Consider the following 16,869-nt stretch of genomic DNA (forward strand, 5'->3'; position numbering starts at 1 on the left):
AGTCCAGCTTCTTGCAGCACCCAGACTCTTAGGTACCGCGTCTTTCCTAGGCCGAGAAGAGTGGGTAGTTCTCTCACTTGCCACCTCTAAGAACCTAAGAGCTTGAATAGATTGGGCGGCTAGGAAGCTCAGTCTGCCTCTCAGTAAAACTGCATTTCAGGGTAGCCACTTTGGAATGGTGAATGATCTCTTGGAAGCATCTCCTTCAATCTTGAAAAGATTGAGAACGTGATTACTATTATACCTATTTTTTTTAGATGAAGAACCTAATTCTGACTGTCCCCTGCCTATGAAGTCCCACTTGCCTATGAAGAACATCAAGGATTGTCTCAACACTCTCTTTCAAGGTGGCAAAACCTTATGGGAGTCTAAATCATCAAATTACTCTGTGGGGTTTCCTTGAATCAGCATTTATTGAGCAGCAATTGAGGATAGAACAGTAAACAGCCCAAGAAACGTCTGCCAAGTTAGACCTGTTCATGGCACGTGAAGTTGTATATATGGAGGGCAAGACCACACTGAAGAAATGCAAGTAAAGGTGGTTTAGGCATGCACTAGCAACATGAAGTTAGGAATCACAGAGAAGCAATTGTGGCTCCAGAAAACACATTAACCAATGAAAGATGCTTAGAATGGTTCTCTGTGTTAAGAGGGAAGAGTATGGGAAAGCTAAAGAGCAAGTTATAAGATGAATGGCGTAAAGCTGTAAGATTAGAGAGTGTCCAAGATTGGCAGGAAGAGGAAATGACCTAGAGCTTCTAACCCTCCTGCATGCCCCTCAAGAGTGCAGGGATTATAGGCATGATGAGTTTTATGCAATGCTGAGAATACAACTCAAGACTTTGGTCATGCGAGGCAAGCACTATATCAACTGAACTGCATCCATAGCCAAGAAGTCCAGCTTCTTTGTTGTGAGTTTGAGGGAAGCACTGAATATATAGGTGGGGAAGTGGTGACATTGTGTGTGTATGTTTAATGAATTAGTTGCTATAAAGATGGGAATTCAGGGGGTCATTTAGAATTCTGGACTTCAATGAGCTATGAGCAAGGCATAACTCAGACACAGTTCCAAACCAGATGGAAGGTCATTTAAAGAAGGTCTTGTGTGTAGTATTGGGCTGGTAAGGGTAATATTGGCACTCAAAGGGAAGGCAAAAAAGGAGCAAGCCTCCCTGTTGGTTTTAAATGAGGTGCTGTTACTCTGCGAGGAAAGGTCACGAGGCACAACAAAACCCAGTATCAGAGCTTTATTGGGGGAGAGAACAGAAGAGAGTGACCAGGCCTATAAAAGACATGTATAGGAGAGAGAAAGTGGGGGGAGGTGAGAGTAGAAGAGAGGGGAGGAGTCTGGGACCGGCTTTTTAAGGATTTCCCTGTACATGCACATGTGGGCTTATGGAGCTACACCACACATGCACAGATTGCATGACCATACCACATGCATTATGAATTCACGCAGTGCACAAATGATGTAAGACGTAAGACCCCTTACTTAGCTACTGGTCATGCAGCTGGAAGAGAGAGCAGAATCCTAACATTCCAGACTTTTTGCTTATGAGAAAAAAGCAGATGAACAGGAATAGGGGTGTCATTTCTCCTGAAAAACTGCATCCAGCAGACTTGGTGGGTGTTGGTTGATTCTTGGGGGGTAGGGAAGGGGGTTTCTGAAGTAGACAAATATCCTGGGATGATGGGCAGCCTGGGATGGTGGGCTATTGTCTGCTGCCTCAGACCTGTCCATCATCCCTCTCGGCCTGGGACTCTGGCTGCTTGTGTCTGACAGGATGCTAGTGAAACAGAGTAAAAGCTCAGAAAAAAGAATTATTATTATTATTATTATTATTATTATTATTATTATTATTATTATTTCCTTTTGGGAGGTCCACAGTGTGAGAGAGGGAGTCTTGAGACCAGGAAAGTTTGGGTTGCAACTATCCAAAGCAGATCCAATCTGCCCAGAAGGATTTAAGCTGGTTCCAAAACTCGCTGACCTATCTAGGTGGATTTTCTGGAGCTCAGATAAATTTTTTAACATATTAAGAAGCAGCCATGGGAAATTTAAAATCTTGAGCTGGTGACCATATTATTGTAATGTTTTAGTTCTCTGCTTATATATATTAATTAGATCATTATATTATATAGATTAATAGATTGTTATATTAAAATCTGTTTTTGCAGAGCACAGACACTTTGGAGTCTGGGGGTGTAAATGCCTTTTAACTGTTACTGTTCCTTACCACCTGGGTATATACTTAATGGTCCTTGGACCCCAGCTCTATGGTGATCCTGTAACAATTAGCTGAGTAGTTAATTAGAAGAGGGAACCCCAAAGAGAAAAGTTTGTGGGGTGAAACCTCATTCTTCTGGAATTGGGGACAAGGCAATGGATCCTTATGTTTTCTGGAACTTGAGAGAGAGCAGGGCCTTCTCTGTGTCACTGTGTGCATGAGGAGGAGAAGCACTGTGACCACTCTAGAGTGAGGCATGTGGAGGGAGCAAATGAAATGAAATCTTCTACCTTAGCTGGAAAATCTCCCAACATGTGCAGAAGAACTAAGGAGGGAAGGCTATTTGAGGGGAGCCTACTAGGTGATATAAAAGGGCTGAGGCACTGACATAAACCCTGAGTGGACAGGAAGGTGAGCTTGGGTACAAATATAGAACTGAACAAAATAACAATATATGGATGGGAGAAATCAAGCCGCACCTCTAAGGATCAGACAGACAAAGAATGCAGAAGATGGTTTTCAGGTAAATTGACTTGATAAAAAGCTTGATGATTTGTGTGTGGTCCCAAGAACCCACATAGAGGTAGAAGGACAGGACCAACTCTACAAAGTTGTCCTCTGATTCCACATGCAAGCCATCATGCACACACACATACACACACACACACACACACACACACACACACACACACACACACACACACTACAAACAATAGATACATTCAAGTAAGAAAACAAATTCCAAACATTATTTCAACAGATAAGTGTAATTTTTTAACATGACCATAATCCCCATATTGAAGTCAAAAAATAGAGCCAAAACAATGGCTCAGCTCCTTAGCAAGTAAAGGCAGCCTGATGACGCTGATGAAATCTCAAGGTCTCTGCTGAACTCTAACTTCTGAAACTTACACTCTGACCTCCACATAGTGTTTTGGGTTGTGCATGTCCAAAAACATGGACAGACACATGCACACCAATCTGTCAATCAATAAATATATACAATTAAAAAGAAGTAAATAAAATAAAACAGCAATACACCAGTTCATTGATATTTCAACCTATAGTTACTTAACTTCCACTCTCAATAGTATGATTTTTTTTCTTAGAAATAATAAATTATTGGAAGTTCACACTCTGTAATTGATGGATAATTCTTTTTTAATAAGAGCTTTATTGAGAAAAAAAATTGACATAGTGTACAATTCATCCATTTACATTATGCAACCTGCCAGACGTGGGAGCACACTCAGGACGCTGAAGCAGGAGGATTGCTACCAGTTTGAAGCCGGCCTGGTTGATGTGGAAAGAGCCTGTCCCAAATAAATAAATAAAAGGAGATGACAATTTAGTGGTCATTAGCATATTCTTGAGTCTTACAACCATTACCAAATCATTTTTAATTAAGCATGTAGTGTAGTATGAGCACATGAGTGCAGGTGCACACAGAGACCAGGGTGTTGAATCCCCTGGAGCTGGAATTAAAGGTGGCTGTGAGCGGCCTGACATGAGTCCTGGCAGCCAAACTGGGTCCTCTGGAGGAGAAGTGAGTGCTCTGAACCATTGACCTAGAACCTCACAAAACAAATTTTAGATCTTCAATATACCCTAGAAATACTGCATATTTTATACTCATCACCTCCAATTTACCCTCAGCAAACCTCAAGAAACCACTAGACAGATATATGTTTCTATGGATTTAATTCTTCAGGATATTTTATAAAAAGGAATATTGAAATATATTATATTCATTGTCTGGATCCCTTAACACAAGGTAATATTCTCAGTGTTTAACCAGATATTAAATGGTATTCTATTTCTTTTTATATTTATTTCTTATTTCCAAATAATATCGTAAGGATGAGTAAGCCATACCAAGCATTCATTAACCATAAACATTTACATTGTTTGAACTTTTAGTACAAAACAATGAATCTCTGAAGATTCATTTACAGTCCTAGAAGACATGTTTTCATTTTTCAGATAGATAGATAGATAGATAGATAGATAGATAGATAGATAGATAGACATATTATATAAGAATAGAGTTGCTGAATCACAAAGTAGGTCTGTGAAAGAACTGTCAGTGAAAGGTTCAATCCCTAGTACTGTTTCTCTCAAAACAAAACAAAAAAAGAGATAAATGGTCTGCCTGTCGATTCCTCACATCCATACCAACCCTTGACATTGTCATCAATTCATCACCCTTGTGACAATTTTGCATTTATATTTACTGTGTACACCTATGGGGGGTGCTACAGTTGGAGGGCAGAGGTCACACAACAACTAGTGGTGTCAGTTCTCTCCATCCAACATCTAGGTCCTGGGAATCAAACCAAGGTTGTACCCATAGAGCCATCTTGCCAGCCCTCCTTTCTAACTGTCTTAATTGTGATAAATTTTAGCAATACATAGAGATAGAATAGAAAATAACCAATCTATGTGGCCACTACCAACCCAATAGTCAAGAGTGTTTTGCTGAAAGTATCTCACTTTAATCTTGATCTATATTTTAAATACCTTTGAACCACACAAAAACAGTGAAACAAAATCACATAGTTGGTCCTGCTGACTTCCCCTAGGACTAGGATATGAAGCTTTGTGGTATGGATCTGGGGACACACCTTCTCTGGAGCATCTCACTCTGCCTATCCAGCTGTGGCTGGTGGCCTTGCCTTAACCAGGCAGCAGTGTTCCTCTCTGGTTTCAGCAAGATGATGTAGCACTTGGGGATGAAGATGCCACCCAGAAGGCCAGCAGTCGAGGCCAGGATGGAGAAGACCTCTACAGCCACAGTGGACTTGCCCCGAGCACTGTGGTACAGGGGCAGGAAGGCTGTCCAGACACTGCAGAAGAGCAGCATGCTGAAGGTCAGAAACTTAGTCTCATTGAAGACATCTGGCAGGCCCCTGGCCAGAAAGGCCACAGAGAAGGTACCCACTGCCAGGAAACCCAAGTAGCCCAGCACACAGAAGAAGATGGTGCCAGAACCCTCCTGGCACTGGATGACAATGTGCTGGGGCTCCGAGACCATATCCCTGTCTGGGAATGGTGGGGAGGTGGCCAGCCAGACCCCACAAAGAACAACCTGCATGAAGGAAGCAATGAGGACCACTGAGGTGGAAGCCCCAGGGCTCAGGCATACCCGGATCCTGTCCCCTGGCCTGGTTACCCTGAAAGCCAGGACCACTGTGAGAGTCTTGGCCAGAACAGAGGACACAGCTACCGTGAACACCACAGCAAAGGTGGTCTGACGGAGGAGGCATGTCAAGACACTGGGTCGCCCAAGGAACAGCAAGGCACACAGGGCACAGAGGCAAAGAGAGAGCAGGAGTAAGTAGCTGAGACTTCTGTTGTTTGCCCTGACCACAGGGCTGTCTCTGTGCTTCAGGAATACTCCCAGAACCAGGACAGCCAGACCAGCCAGGAGGAGTGCCACCAAAGCCAGCATGAATCCCAGAGGTTCCTCAAAGGCCAGGAAGGTCTCTGTCCTGGGCAGGCAATGGTCTCTCATGTGGCTCGAGTACTGCTCCTTGGGGCACAGAAGACAGCTCTTCATGTCTATGGGAGACACACAGACACCATTTCTGCAACACTAAATGAACTACACCAGCTCTGAAGGAAGTCATCCCAAGCACTTAGTGCTCTTACAACCTTTCCATCAAGTCATGTATTTATGATTTATTCCTAGTGACCAGGGATGGAATGGCTGATATTAGAGGCAGAGACATAAAGGGAAAGAATTGCACAGTCTGTATCTGTTTTATGTGAGGAGTTTGGTTTTGTCTTTATACAGTGTCTCATGTAACTCAGGCTGGCCTTGAGCTTGCTGAGTATCAGAGGATGACCTTGAACTCCTAAGTCTCCTTCCACATCCTCTCAAGTGCTGTGATTATAGGCCTGTACCACTATACCTAATTTATGTCAGTTTGTGTATGTGCAGGTTTGTGTGTGCACACATGTATGTAAGTGGATGCACATACTTGTCAAGAGGAGACATTATCATCAGATATATTGCTCAACTACTTCCACTTGCTTATTTTTCTAATCAAACTTACTAGGTATCCTCCTGAAGGTCAGTAAACCTGTCAGGGTCTCTGGAGCTGGACTCAGTCTGTCAGAGTTTACAGTGAATTCTTTAACTGAAGGGCCATTTCACTAGTCTCAACGACTTTCTTGGAATTACTTATTTTATTTTACTTGTTGAGTGTTTTTCTGTACACACACACACACACACACACACACACGACACACACACACAAACACACTCTCTCTCTCATATAAATCATGTGCATGCCTGGTTCCTGCAGAAGTCAGAAGATGGCATCAGTCACCCTATAACTAGGGTTACAAATGATTTGGAAAACACCTGCCCAATTCTGCTCCAGTTGCTGGCCCACAGGCAGGGCTCCTGCAAGACCCCCTAGGCGGACCGTGCAATCTACATGGCCTGCCCCCATACGCATCAGCCTGATACCCCAGCCACTTCCTGAGGCTCAGAAACCAAACTGCCAGCTCTAGTTGGCAAAGAGCTATCATTGGACCAAGAGTAACCACAGGAGACAGGGAATCTGCCAGCCCTCATTAGACCAAGAGTGGCTTTCTGAGAAGTAGAATCTGCCACCTCTCATTGGACCAAGACAGGCTTCCTGAAACACAGAATCTGTCAGCTCTGACAGGACCAAGAGCCCTGATAAGACCAAGAGTGGCTCCATGAGTCACAGAATCAACTTGCTTGGGTATACCCAAGAGAAGCTCCCTGAGACACAGAATCTGCCTGATCCAATTAGACTAAGAGCTAAGATTGGACCCAGAGGGGCACCCTGAGACACAGACACAACAAGCACAGAGTGGACCAATAGCAACTCAATCAGACACAGGCACCTCTTATACCTATTAGAGGAAGAGATGGGCAGATGTCAAGGAAAAAATACATTGAACAACATAAAGAGCAATATGCCATCACCAGAAACTAACCCTCCTCCAACAGCAAGACCTGAACATCACAATGTAGAAGAAGCAGAAGAAAGCAACCCTAAGAATAGCATCATGAAGATGCTAGAGGCCTTTCAAGAAAAAATAAAAAATGAAATTGAGGAAAAGACACACAAAAAATTGGAAGAAATCAATAAAGAAATAGAGGAAAAGACAAATAAAAAATTGGAAGAAATCAATAAATCCTTTAAAGAAAATCATGAAAAAGCAATTAAACAGGAGAGGAAAGAGCTCAATACCTGAAAAGGGAAGTAGAAACAATGAAGACACAAACAGAAGGAATGCTGGAAATAGAAAATCTGAGTAAATGAACAGGAAACACAGATGCAAGCATATCCAACAGAATATAAGAGATGGAAGAAAAAATCTCTGGTGTAGAGGACACAATAAAGGAAATAGATTCATTTGACAGTCAAAGAAAATACAACAGCCAAAATAGTGATAACACAAAATGTCCAAGAAATCTGGGACACCATGAAAAGACAAAACCTATTAGTAATTGGGATAAAAGGAGAATACCAAGTCAAAGGCACAGAAAATATTTTCAACAAGATCATAGAAGAAAACTTTCCCAACTTAAAGAAGAAAATGCCTATGAAGATACAAGAAGCCTATAGAACACTAAATAGACTAGACCCCCAAAAAAAGGCCCCTCACCACGTAATAATTAAACAACTAAACCTACAGGATAAAGAAAGAATATTAAGAGCAGCAAAGGAAAAAAGCCAAGTGACTTATAAAGGCAAACCCATCAGAATAACACCCGATTTCTCAATGGACACTTTGAAAGCGAGAAGGACCTGGGCAGATGTAATGCAGACACTAAGAGACCATGGATGCCAACCTAGACTAATATACCCAGCAAAACTTTCAATCATCATAGACAGAGTGAACAAGACATTCCAAGACAAAACCAGATTTAAACATTACTTATCCACAAACCCAGCCCTACAGAAAGCACTAGAAGGAAAATTCCAACCTAAGGAAGTCAGATACACCCATGAAAACACAGGCAATAGATAACACCACAGCAGGAAAACCAAAAGAAGAGAAGTACACACACATTACAACCAAAAGATAACAGGAATGAACAATCACTGGTCATTAATATCCCTTAATATCAATGGACTTAATTCACCTATAAAAAGACAAGGATATGAAAGCAGGACCCATCTTTCTGCTGCATACAAGAAACACACCTCAATTTTAAAGATAGACACTACCTCAGAATAAAAGACTGGGAAAAGTCTTTCCAATGAAATGGTCTTAAGAAGCAAGGTGGTGTAGCTATCCTAATGTCCAGCAAAATAGACTTCAAACTAAAATCAATCAAGAGAATCAGAAGGACATTACATACTCATCACAGAAAAATTCACCAAGATGAAGTCTCAATTCTTAACATTTATGCCTCATATACAAGGGCACCCACATATGTAAAAGAAACATTACTAAAGCTTAAATCACACATAAAACCCCACACATTAATAGTGGGAGACTTCAACACCCCACTCTCACCACTGGACAGATTTGTCAAATCGAAACTTAACAGAGAAATAAAGGACTTAATTGATGTCATGACCCAAATGGACTTAATCGATATCTATAGAAAATTCCATCTTAACAAAAAAGAATATACCTTCTTCTCAGCACCCCATGGAACTTTGTCTAAAATCAACCACATACTCAGCCACAACAGATAGAAAAAAATGTGGAATAATCTCCTGTATTCTATCAGACCACCATGGCTTAAAGTTAGATTTCAACAACAACAAAAATTACAGAAAGCATACAATCTCATGGAAACTGAATCACCAATGAGTCAAGAAAGAAATAAAAAGAAATTAAAGATTTCCTAGAGATCAATGAAAATGAATATACCACATACCCAAACTTATGGGACACTATGAAAGCAGCGCTAAGAGGGAAATTCATAGCACTAAATGCCCACATAAAGAAGTTGGAGAAATCTCACACTAGTGACTTAATACTACACCTGAAAGCTCTAGAACAAGAAGAAGCAAACACCCAGGACAAATAGATGCCAGGAAATAATTAAATTGATAGCTGAAATCAATAAAATAGAAACAAAGAGAACAATACAAAGAATCAATGAAACAAAGAGTTGGTTCTTTGAGAAAATCAACAATATAGACAAGACCTTATCCAAACTAACTACTAGACAGAGAGAGAGAGAGCTTCAAAATTAGCAAAATCAGAAATGAAAAGGTAGACATAACAACTGACAATGAGGAAATCCAGAGAATCATCAGGTCATCAGTAGAGGTTCAAAACCTCTACTCCACAAAACTGGAAAATCTAAAAGACATGGATTATTTTCTGTACAGATACCACATACCTAAGTTAATCAAGACCAGATAAACTATTTAAATACAATAACTGCTAAGGAAACAGAAACAGTCATTAAAAGTCTCCCAACCAAAAAAAGCCCAGGACCAGATGGTTTCAGTGCAGAATTAAACCAGATCTTCAAAGAAGAGATAATACCAATACTCTTTAAATTGTTCCACACAATAGAAACAGAAGGAACATTACCAAACTCCTTCTATGAGGCTTCAATTACTCTGATTCCCAAGCCAAACAAAGACGCAACAAAGAAAGAGAATTACAGACCAATCTCCATCATGAACATTGATGCAAAAATACTCAATAAAATACTGGCAAACAAACTCCAAGAACACATCAAAACAATTATCCACCATGATCAAGTAGGCTTCATTCCAGAGATGAAAGGGTGGTTCAACATACGAAAGTCTGTCAATGTAATACAACGTACAAACAAACGGAAAGAAAAAATGGCATGATCATCTTACTAGATGCTGAAACGGTCTTTTAAAAATCCAACACTCCTTCATGATAAAGATCTTGGAGAGATCAGGAATACAGGGAACATACATAAACATAATAAAGGCAATTTACAGCAAGCCAACAGTCAACATCAAAGTAACTGGAGAGAAACTCAAAGCAATTCCACTAAAATTACAAACAAGACAAGGCTGTCCACTCTACCCATACATATTCAATATAGTACTTGAAGTTCTAGTCAGAGCAATAAGACAACTTAAGAACATCAAGGGGATACAACTTGGAAAGAAAGACATCAAGCTTTCACTATTTGCAGCGGATGTAAAAGTATACATAAGTGACCCCAAAAATTCAACCAAAGAACTCATACAGCTGATAAACCACCTTCAGTAATGTGGCAGGATACAAGATTAACTCAAAAAAATCAGTAGCACTCCTATATACAAATGACAAATGGGCTGAGAATGAAATCAAAGAAACATCACCATTTACAATAGCCACTCAGCAGAGGAAAAACAATGACATCATGAGGTTTGCAGGCAAATGGATGGAACTAGAAAATATCATCTTGAGTGAAGTAACACAGACTCAAAAAGACAAACATGGTATGTACTCACTCATAAGTGGATATTAGTTGTAAAGCAAAGGATAACCAGACTGCAACTGACAACTCCAGGGAGGCTACCTAGTAAATAGGACCCTAAGAAAGACACAGGGATCACCCAGTCACAGAGAAATGGATGAGACCTACCTGATCAAACTGGAGGTGAGGGGGAGCAGGTAATGGAGGACAAGTGTCAGAGGAGAGAGAACTTAGGGGAGTGGGAGATCCCGGCTGGATCAGGAACAGAGTGGGAGAACAAGGAAAGAGATTCCATGATAAATGAAGACTCCATAGGAGTAGGAAGAAACAGAGTGCTAGAGAGGTCCCCAGAAATCCACAAAGATGACTCCACTATAAACTACTGGCAATGGTCAAGAGAGTACCTGAGCTGACCTACTCTGGTGATTGGTGGGTCGAACACCCTAACTGTCATGATAGAACTCTCATCCAGTGACTGATGGAAGCAGATGCAGAGATCGTCAGCCAAACCCCAGGTGGAGCTCCAGGAGTCCAATCAATGAGAGAGAGGAGGGATGCTATGAACAATATGTTTCAAGACTATGATTGGAAAAAGCACAGAGACAAATAGCCAAACAAGTGGAAACACATGAACTGTGATCCAATAGCTGAGGAGCCCACATGGAACTTGTCAAGGCCATCTGGATGAGTGAGACAGATGATTAGTCTGAACTGTGTAGGAGGCCCCAAGCAATGGGACTAGGACCTGTCCTTAGTGCATAAGCAGGCTTTTTGCAACCTGGGGCTTATGTTGAGACACTTTGCTCAGCCTTGGTGCAGGGAGGAGGGGACTGGACCTGCCTCACCTGAATGTACCAGGCTGGGCTGACACCCCAGGGAAGACCTTGCCTTAGAGGAGGTGAGAATGGGTGGGTCAATTGGAGGAGAAGCCTGGGGATGGGAGGAGGGAGGACAGGGGAATACTTGGCTGATATGTAAAATGACTAGAAAATCTCTTATATAAAATAAAATAAAAAATGATTTGGAGTCCCCATATGGGTGCTCCTAACTGCTGAACCTCCTTGCCAGTTCCTAACTATCATATTTTTGAAACTGCATCTCTCATTGAAACTGGAGATCACTGAGTTCACTATATTAACAAGACACAATATCCAAGATCCTCTTGTCTCCATCTCCTGAGTGCTGAGATTCAAGGAATGTGCTACCACACCTGGTCTCCTATTTGAGTTTTTAATGTTTCATTTTTCCCAATATTGTATCAGTAACTGGTCATATTAACAAAGTTTTCCACTGAATTATGCCTGCAAAATTCATTTTGTGAAGTGCTGTTCTTTGGCACCTCAAAATGCCACTGTATTTTGCTATAAGCAACCTGGAGATTTTCTAAAAAAATCTAAAATGAGGTCATCAGAGCAGACACTAATTCCAACATTACTGCTATTCTAATAAGAATGGGGAGTTTGGACTGGGTGTGGCTGCACATGACTTTAATCTCAGTACTTGAGAGGCAGAGGCAGCTAGTTTTCTATAAGTTTGGGGACAGACTGGTATCATTGTGAGCTCCAAGCCAGCCAGTGCTGCATGGCGAACCCTTGTTTCAAAAACAAAAAACAAACCAAAAAAAGAGGGAACACACACACACACACACACACACACACACACACACACACACACACGATGAAATGAGAACACAAACTTAGGAGGTGACTCTGCCTGGGCAAGAGTGAGGCTGCACACAGCACCAACCCTGATGATAACTTTGCTTTGCATTTCCAGCTTTCAGAATGGTAAAGGAATAAGTTATGCAGCTCAAAAAATATGAGATGTGGTGGTCTGCTGCAATTCAATCTCTGGAATGAACCCTACTAATACAGAGGAGTAAAGAAATCACAAAAGAACATCTACCATGCAATTCCACATACAAGAGGTTTGAAAAGCAAATGAAATTCATCAGTGCGAGCAAAAGCCAGGGCTCCATTACAGAACCAATAGAAGCTTGTGGAAGTAGACTATGCCTCTTTCTTCTTTGGGGACCAAAGAAATGTAGTGTTTTCTAGAGGAGAAATCATTATGCAGTCCAATGACAGTTCATACACTTATCTGTCTCAATAAAGCATTTAACTAAGAACAACTATATGACTAGAGTTCTGGCTGACGTTCCACAGGAAAGAAAAGATTGTACAATATCTCAGTGGATGGATGTGGTGGTTTGAGTGAGAATAACTCAAACATATTTGAATGTTTGCTTGCTAATTGTTGGATTTGGGGGGATGGCTTTGGATGTATAGCATTGTTGGATGAGGGGAATCACTTGAGGAGGCCTTTGAAAGATCAAATTCCCCCACCAGGCCCACTCTCCACCTCTCTGCCTGCCTGATGCCTGTGAATCATAATGAAATCTCTCAAATACTGCTGAAGTGCCGTGCCTGCCTTCCTGATGCCAAGCGTCCAGTCATGATAGTCATGGGCTTGCAATTTAAAACTCTAAATAAGCCCCCAGTTGAATGCTTTTCTTTTAGAAGCTGCCTTGGTCATGGTGTCTCTTCACAGCAGTAGAACACTTATTAAAACAATGGACAAATACAGGAGGCTCACAGTGCCCTCTTGACCCCTCCCCAGATTCCAGCTCCACATGTCCTTACCTCTTTGGTCTGCAAACTGTCCCTCAGGGCAGGGACTGCAATCAAAGCAGCAGTGTGGGGCTCCCAGCCTGGGCACTTGGCTGAACCCTGGAAGGCAGCTTTCACTGCAGACAGAGCTGGGCACCTAGTAACAGTGAGCACATTGTCACCAGGGACTCCAGGAATACAGATGCTTGACCTCAGCCTGAGAACCAGAACAGAAGAGTTGCCTCACAGAACAGTAGATGAGATAGATGCCTGTCAGAAAAACATGTCTGTCTTATCAGATGCCAGACTGGAGAAGTAACATTGAATGTAATAGAGGAAGGACTACATCTGGCTTGCATGACTAAGGGATTCAAAAACATAGCTAAACAGTTTGATGTGTTGTCCTACCAGCTTCTCTGGGGCTCCTATATCAACAATCAAAGATATGGGGGCAGGAGAGAAGGCTCAGTGGTTCAGAGCACAGGCTGCTCTTCCAGATGAACAGGGTTCAATGCCTAGCACCCCTATATCAGCTCACACTGTAACTGTATTTCCAGAGGATCCAGTGCCCTCCACAGCCTCCATAGGCACCATGGAAAAATCCATGTATGTAAATACAACTTGAAAAAAATTGTAAGTATTGACAGACATTACAAAGTGCTGCCATACTGTGTTATCAGGTCATTTTTGCTGGTGAATCAATATCATTCAGATAAAGATCTGTTGTGAGGTAAACAGCATAGCCAGTTATAACTGACTGGCCCATCCTGAACTGCATCAAATAAATACAGAAGTAGAGATGAGGAGCCCTGGACTTAGAATTGCCCTGTTACTTTAACACATTAGGATAAGACTTATCACTGCAGTCAGGCAACTCACTTGAAGATCCTCCTTCAAATGGACCATCATTTTGCTCCCCAAAGAGATCTGAGGGTCTATCATGCCTACATGGACTGAATGAAATACACCCTCATGGGTCTTCTGCCATTGGAAAATGTCAAATTTTGTCACCAAATCTCCATTGGCATCAAACAAAATCTTGATTCCATCAGGAGTCTTGAAGTGCACCTTCCTGAGGGCATGAAGCAGCTGAAGAAGGAAGGGAGACATTGTACACTGGCAAGGACCTGTTCGAGACATTTATCCATGAAGCCACATGCCATTGGGCTCTGAAGTGATACAGTTCCATTTCAACCAAGAATTAGACCCATTAGGTATAAAGGAGATGAAGGACCCATGATATTCTCAGACTAACAAAAAAAGTTCTAACATTAATAAGTAATAATTCATAATAATTAACCAGGTAATTTTAAATCTCTCTCTCTCTCTCTCTCTCTCTCTCTCTCTCTCTCTCTCTCTCTCTCTCTCTCTCTCTCTCTCTTTCTCTCTCTCTCTCTTTCTCTGTGTGTGTATGTGTGTACAGCTCAATCATACTGTGTAATCCAGAGAACAACTCTCAGGAATGTTCTCTCCTGCTATCATGTTGGACTCAGGAATCAAACGTATGCTTGTAGAATAGTGCCACTACCCACTGATCCACTTCAACAGCCTTAATTAAACACAAAAACATGACAATGTGGTTCCTGCTCCAGAGTCTCATTTGGCTGTGCACTACTGTCCTCAGTCTTCCCATCACACTCAGTAGACTCCAAATCCTAGCAGGACTTCCACAGACTGGCCCCAGCCCACCTAGACCACCCATTCACTCCAGCCAGTCTCCCATTATTTATCAGTCCCGCCCATGTTGCTCTTCTATTTGTCTTCATTCTAGGGTCTTGACACATGCTGTCCCTGCCATCTGCAATGCAATCACTTCTACCCATGGTGAGACTTCTCATCCTCTTGTCTGGAACTCAGATATTTTCACACAGAGAGAATTTCTCCAGCCTTTCACTTCCTTTCACTCACTCCTCAGCCTTCATCTAATTTACATCTTCTTCATAGAATAAACACAGACTTCTTCATATTCACATATTTTTATTTTGTGACAGAATTTAGCTATATAGTTCAAGTTGCCCTTAACGGGGGATCACCTGGCCTCAACCACCTTAGTGCTAAAATGGCAGGCATGGCCCACAAAGTCTGGCCTCTTGTAATTTTTAATCTGTCACCCTCAGCCAGAAAGCTAACACCTATCACTGTCTATCTGGTTTAAAACCATATTCACCAGGCACAGAGTACAGATTCAGGTCATCTGAGCAGAAGTAATGAAAATACACTGCTTCATCGGCCACCACAAGGGAACAACTTGTCTTCCAAGGGGCCCCTTACAGATCTGGGCCTAGGCTACCCTGAATGAGTTGGAGAGAGAAAGAGAGAGAGGAAGAAAGAAAGAAAGAAAGAAAGAAAGAAAGAAAGAAAGAAAGGAAGGAAGGAAGGAAGGAAGGAAGGAAGGAAGGAAGGAAGGAAGGAAGGAAGGAAGGTGATAGATAGATAGATAGATAGATAGATAGATAGATAGATAGATAGATAGATGATAGATAGATAGATGAATAGATGAATAGACAGACAGACAGACCAACAGAAAGACAGACAGACAGACAGACAGACAGACAGACAGACAGACAGACAGATAGATAGATAGATAGATAGATAGATAGATAGATAGATAGATAGATAGATAGATGGTGCGAGCCACAAAAATATGTGAAGTAGGATTTCAGCTGATTACGAAAAGCTAATACCTGGAAGAAGCCAAGGGCCTTCCACCAGTCAAGTTGAGGCTCAAGGAGTCTTGGTGATAGTGGCTTTTGATTATCAGCCATTTCTTGCTACGAATGTCTCGTGTGCTATTATAGCCTTTCCATCATTTATTGGACACCATTTCCCTTCTACTAAAGGAATATTTAGATAACCTTCTGTACAGTAATACAGCCAGGATCCCTAATTTCAGACCTTTCTGCAATTATTGTCATTAGCAGCATCCAGCCAGGACCATCCCCGATGGACAAAAATATCTTATCAGAGATACCTCTGTACTCTCTAAAAACAGACATAAGTTTCTGTTTAAAAAGGCCTGGCAGATGTGCTAATTAAGCTTAACTTTCTCCTTTTTAAAGTCTTATCTCTCGTTTTAGATCCACCCTTAGCAATTAACTCAGAACTAAAGGGTTCTTACTTACAGGTACATCCAGCTGTGACAGAAGTTGCTTAGCCAAGTTGCCTAGTGACGAAGCATACTTCCCCCCACCCCCGCCAGAAACTGTGAGAGCAGAGATAGCTTGGAGAGAGAAGGCCAAAGGGATAAAAGGCAGTTTTATTTATAGAGAGAGGATGAGAGGGAGAAGAGAAAAGAGAACAGAAGAACTAGATGGGAAGAACTGGAGAGGAACGAACTAGGTGGGAAAGAACTAGAATGAAGGGCTAGAAGAGAGTATTAGAGGAACGAGATGAAAGATGAGGAAGAGCCAGGTGGGAAGAAGAAGATGAGGAAGAGCAAGATAAGAAGAAGGAGATGGAAGAGGAGCTAAGATTGGAAAGAACTAGATGGATGAAAATCTAGATGGGGCAGAACTAAGATGAGAGAATTAAGATAGAACTTAGAGGGGACAACCGATAAATGTAGAGAGAAATCAGGCAAGAAAGGAGCTAAGCATGAGAGCAGAATAGAAGCAGTATAGAGAAAGAACTA

General features: G+C 41.7%; 1 protein-coding gene across 1 annotated transcript in view; it reads right to left on the reverse strand.

Annotated features, from left to right (window-relative positions):
• Nucleotides 1–16,869, reverse strand: part of LOC102923176 (vomeronasal type-2 receptor 26-like) — a 35,213-nt gene that overhangs the window by 5,509 nt on the left and 12,835 nt on the right. Inside the window, exons 4-6 of the mRNA XM_042272692.2 lie at nt 14,118–14,327; nt 13,272–13,395; nt 4,851–5,789 (exon numbers count right to left, since the gene is read on the reverse strand). Coding sequence (XP_042128626.1) covers nt 4,851–5,789; nt 13,272–13,395; nt 14,118–14,327 — 1,273 coding nt within the window. The remainder of the gene's footprint in view (nt 1–4,850; nt 5,790–13,271; nt 13,396–14,117; nt 14,328–16,869) is intronic.

This window comes from Peromyscus maniculatus, chromosome 1, assembly GCF_049852395.1.
Source record: "Peromyscus maniculatus bairdii isolate BWxNUB_F1_BW_parent chromosome 1, HU_Pman_BW_mat_3.1, whole genome shotgun sequence".
Taxonomy (NCBI): Eukaryota; Metazoa; Chordata; class Mammalia; order Rodentia; family Cricetidae; genus Peromyscus; species Peromyscus maniculatus.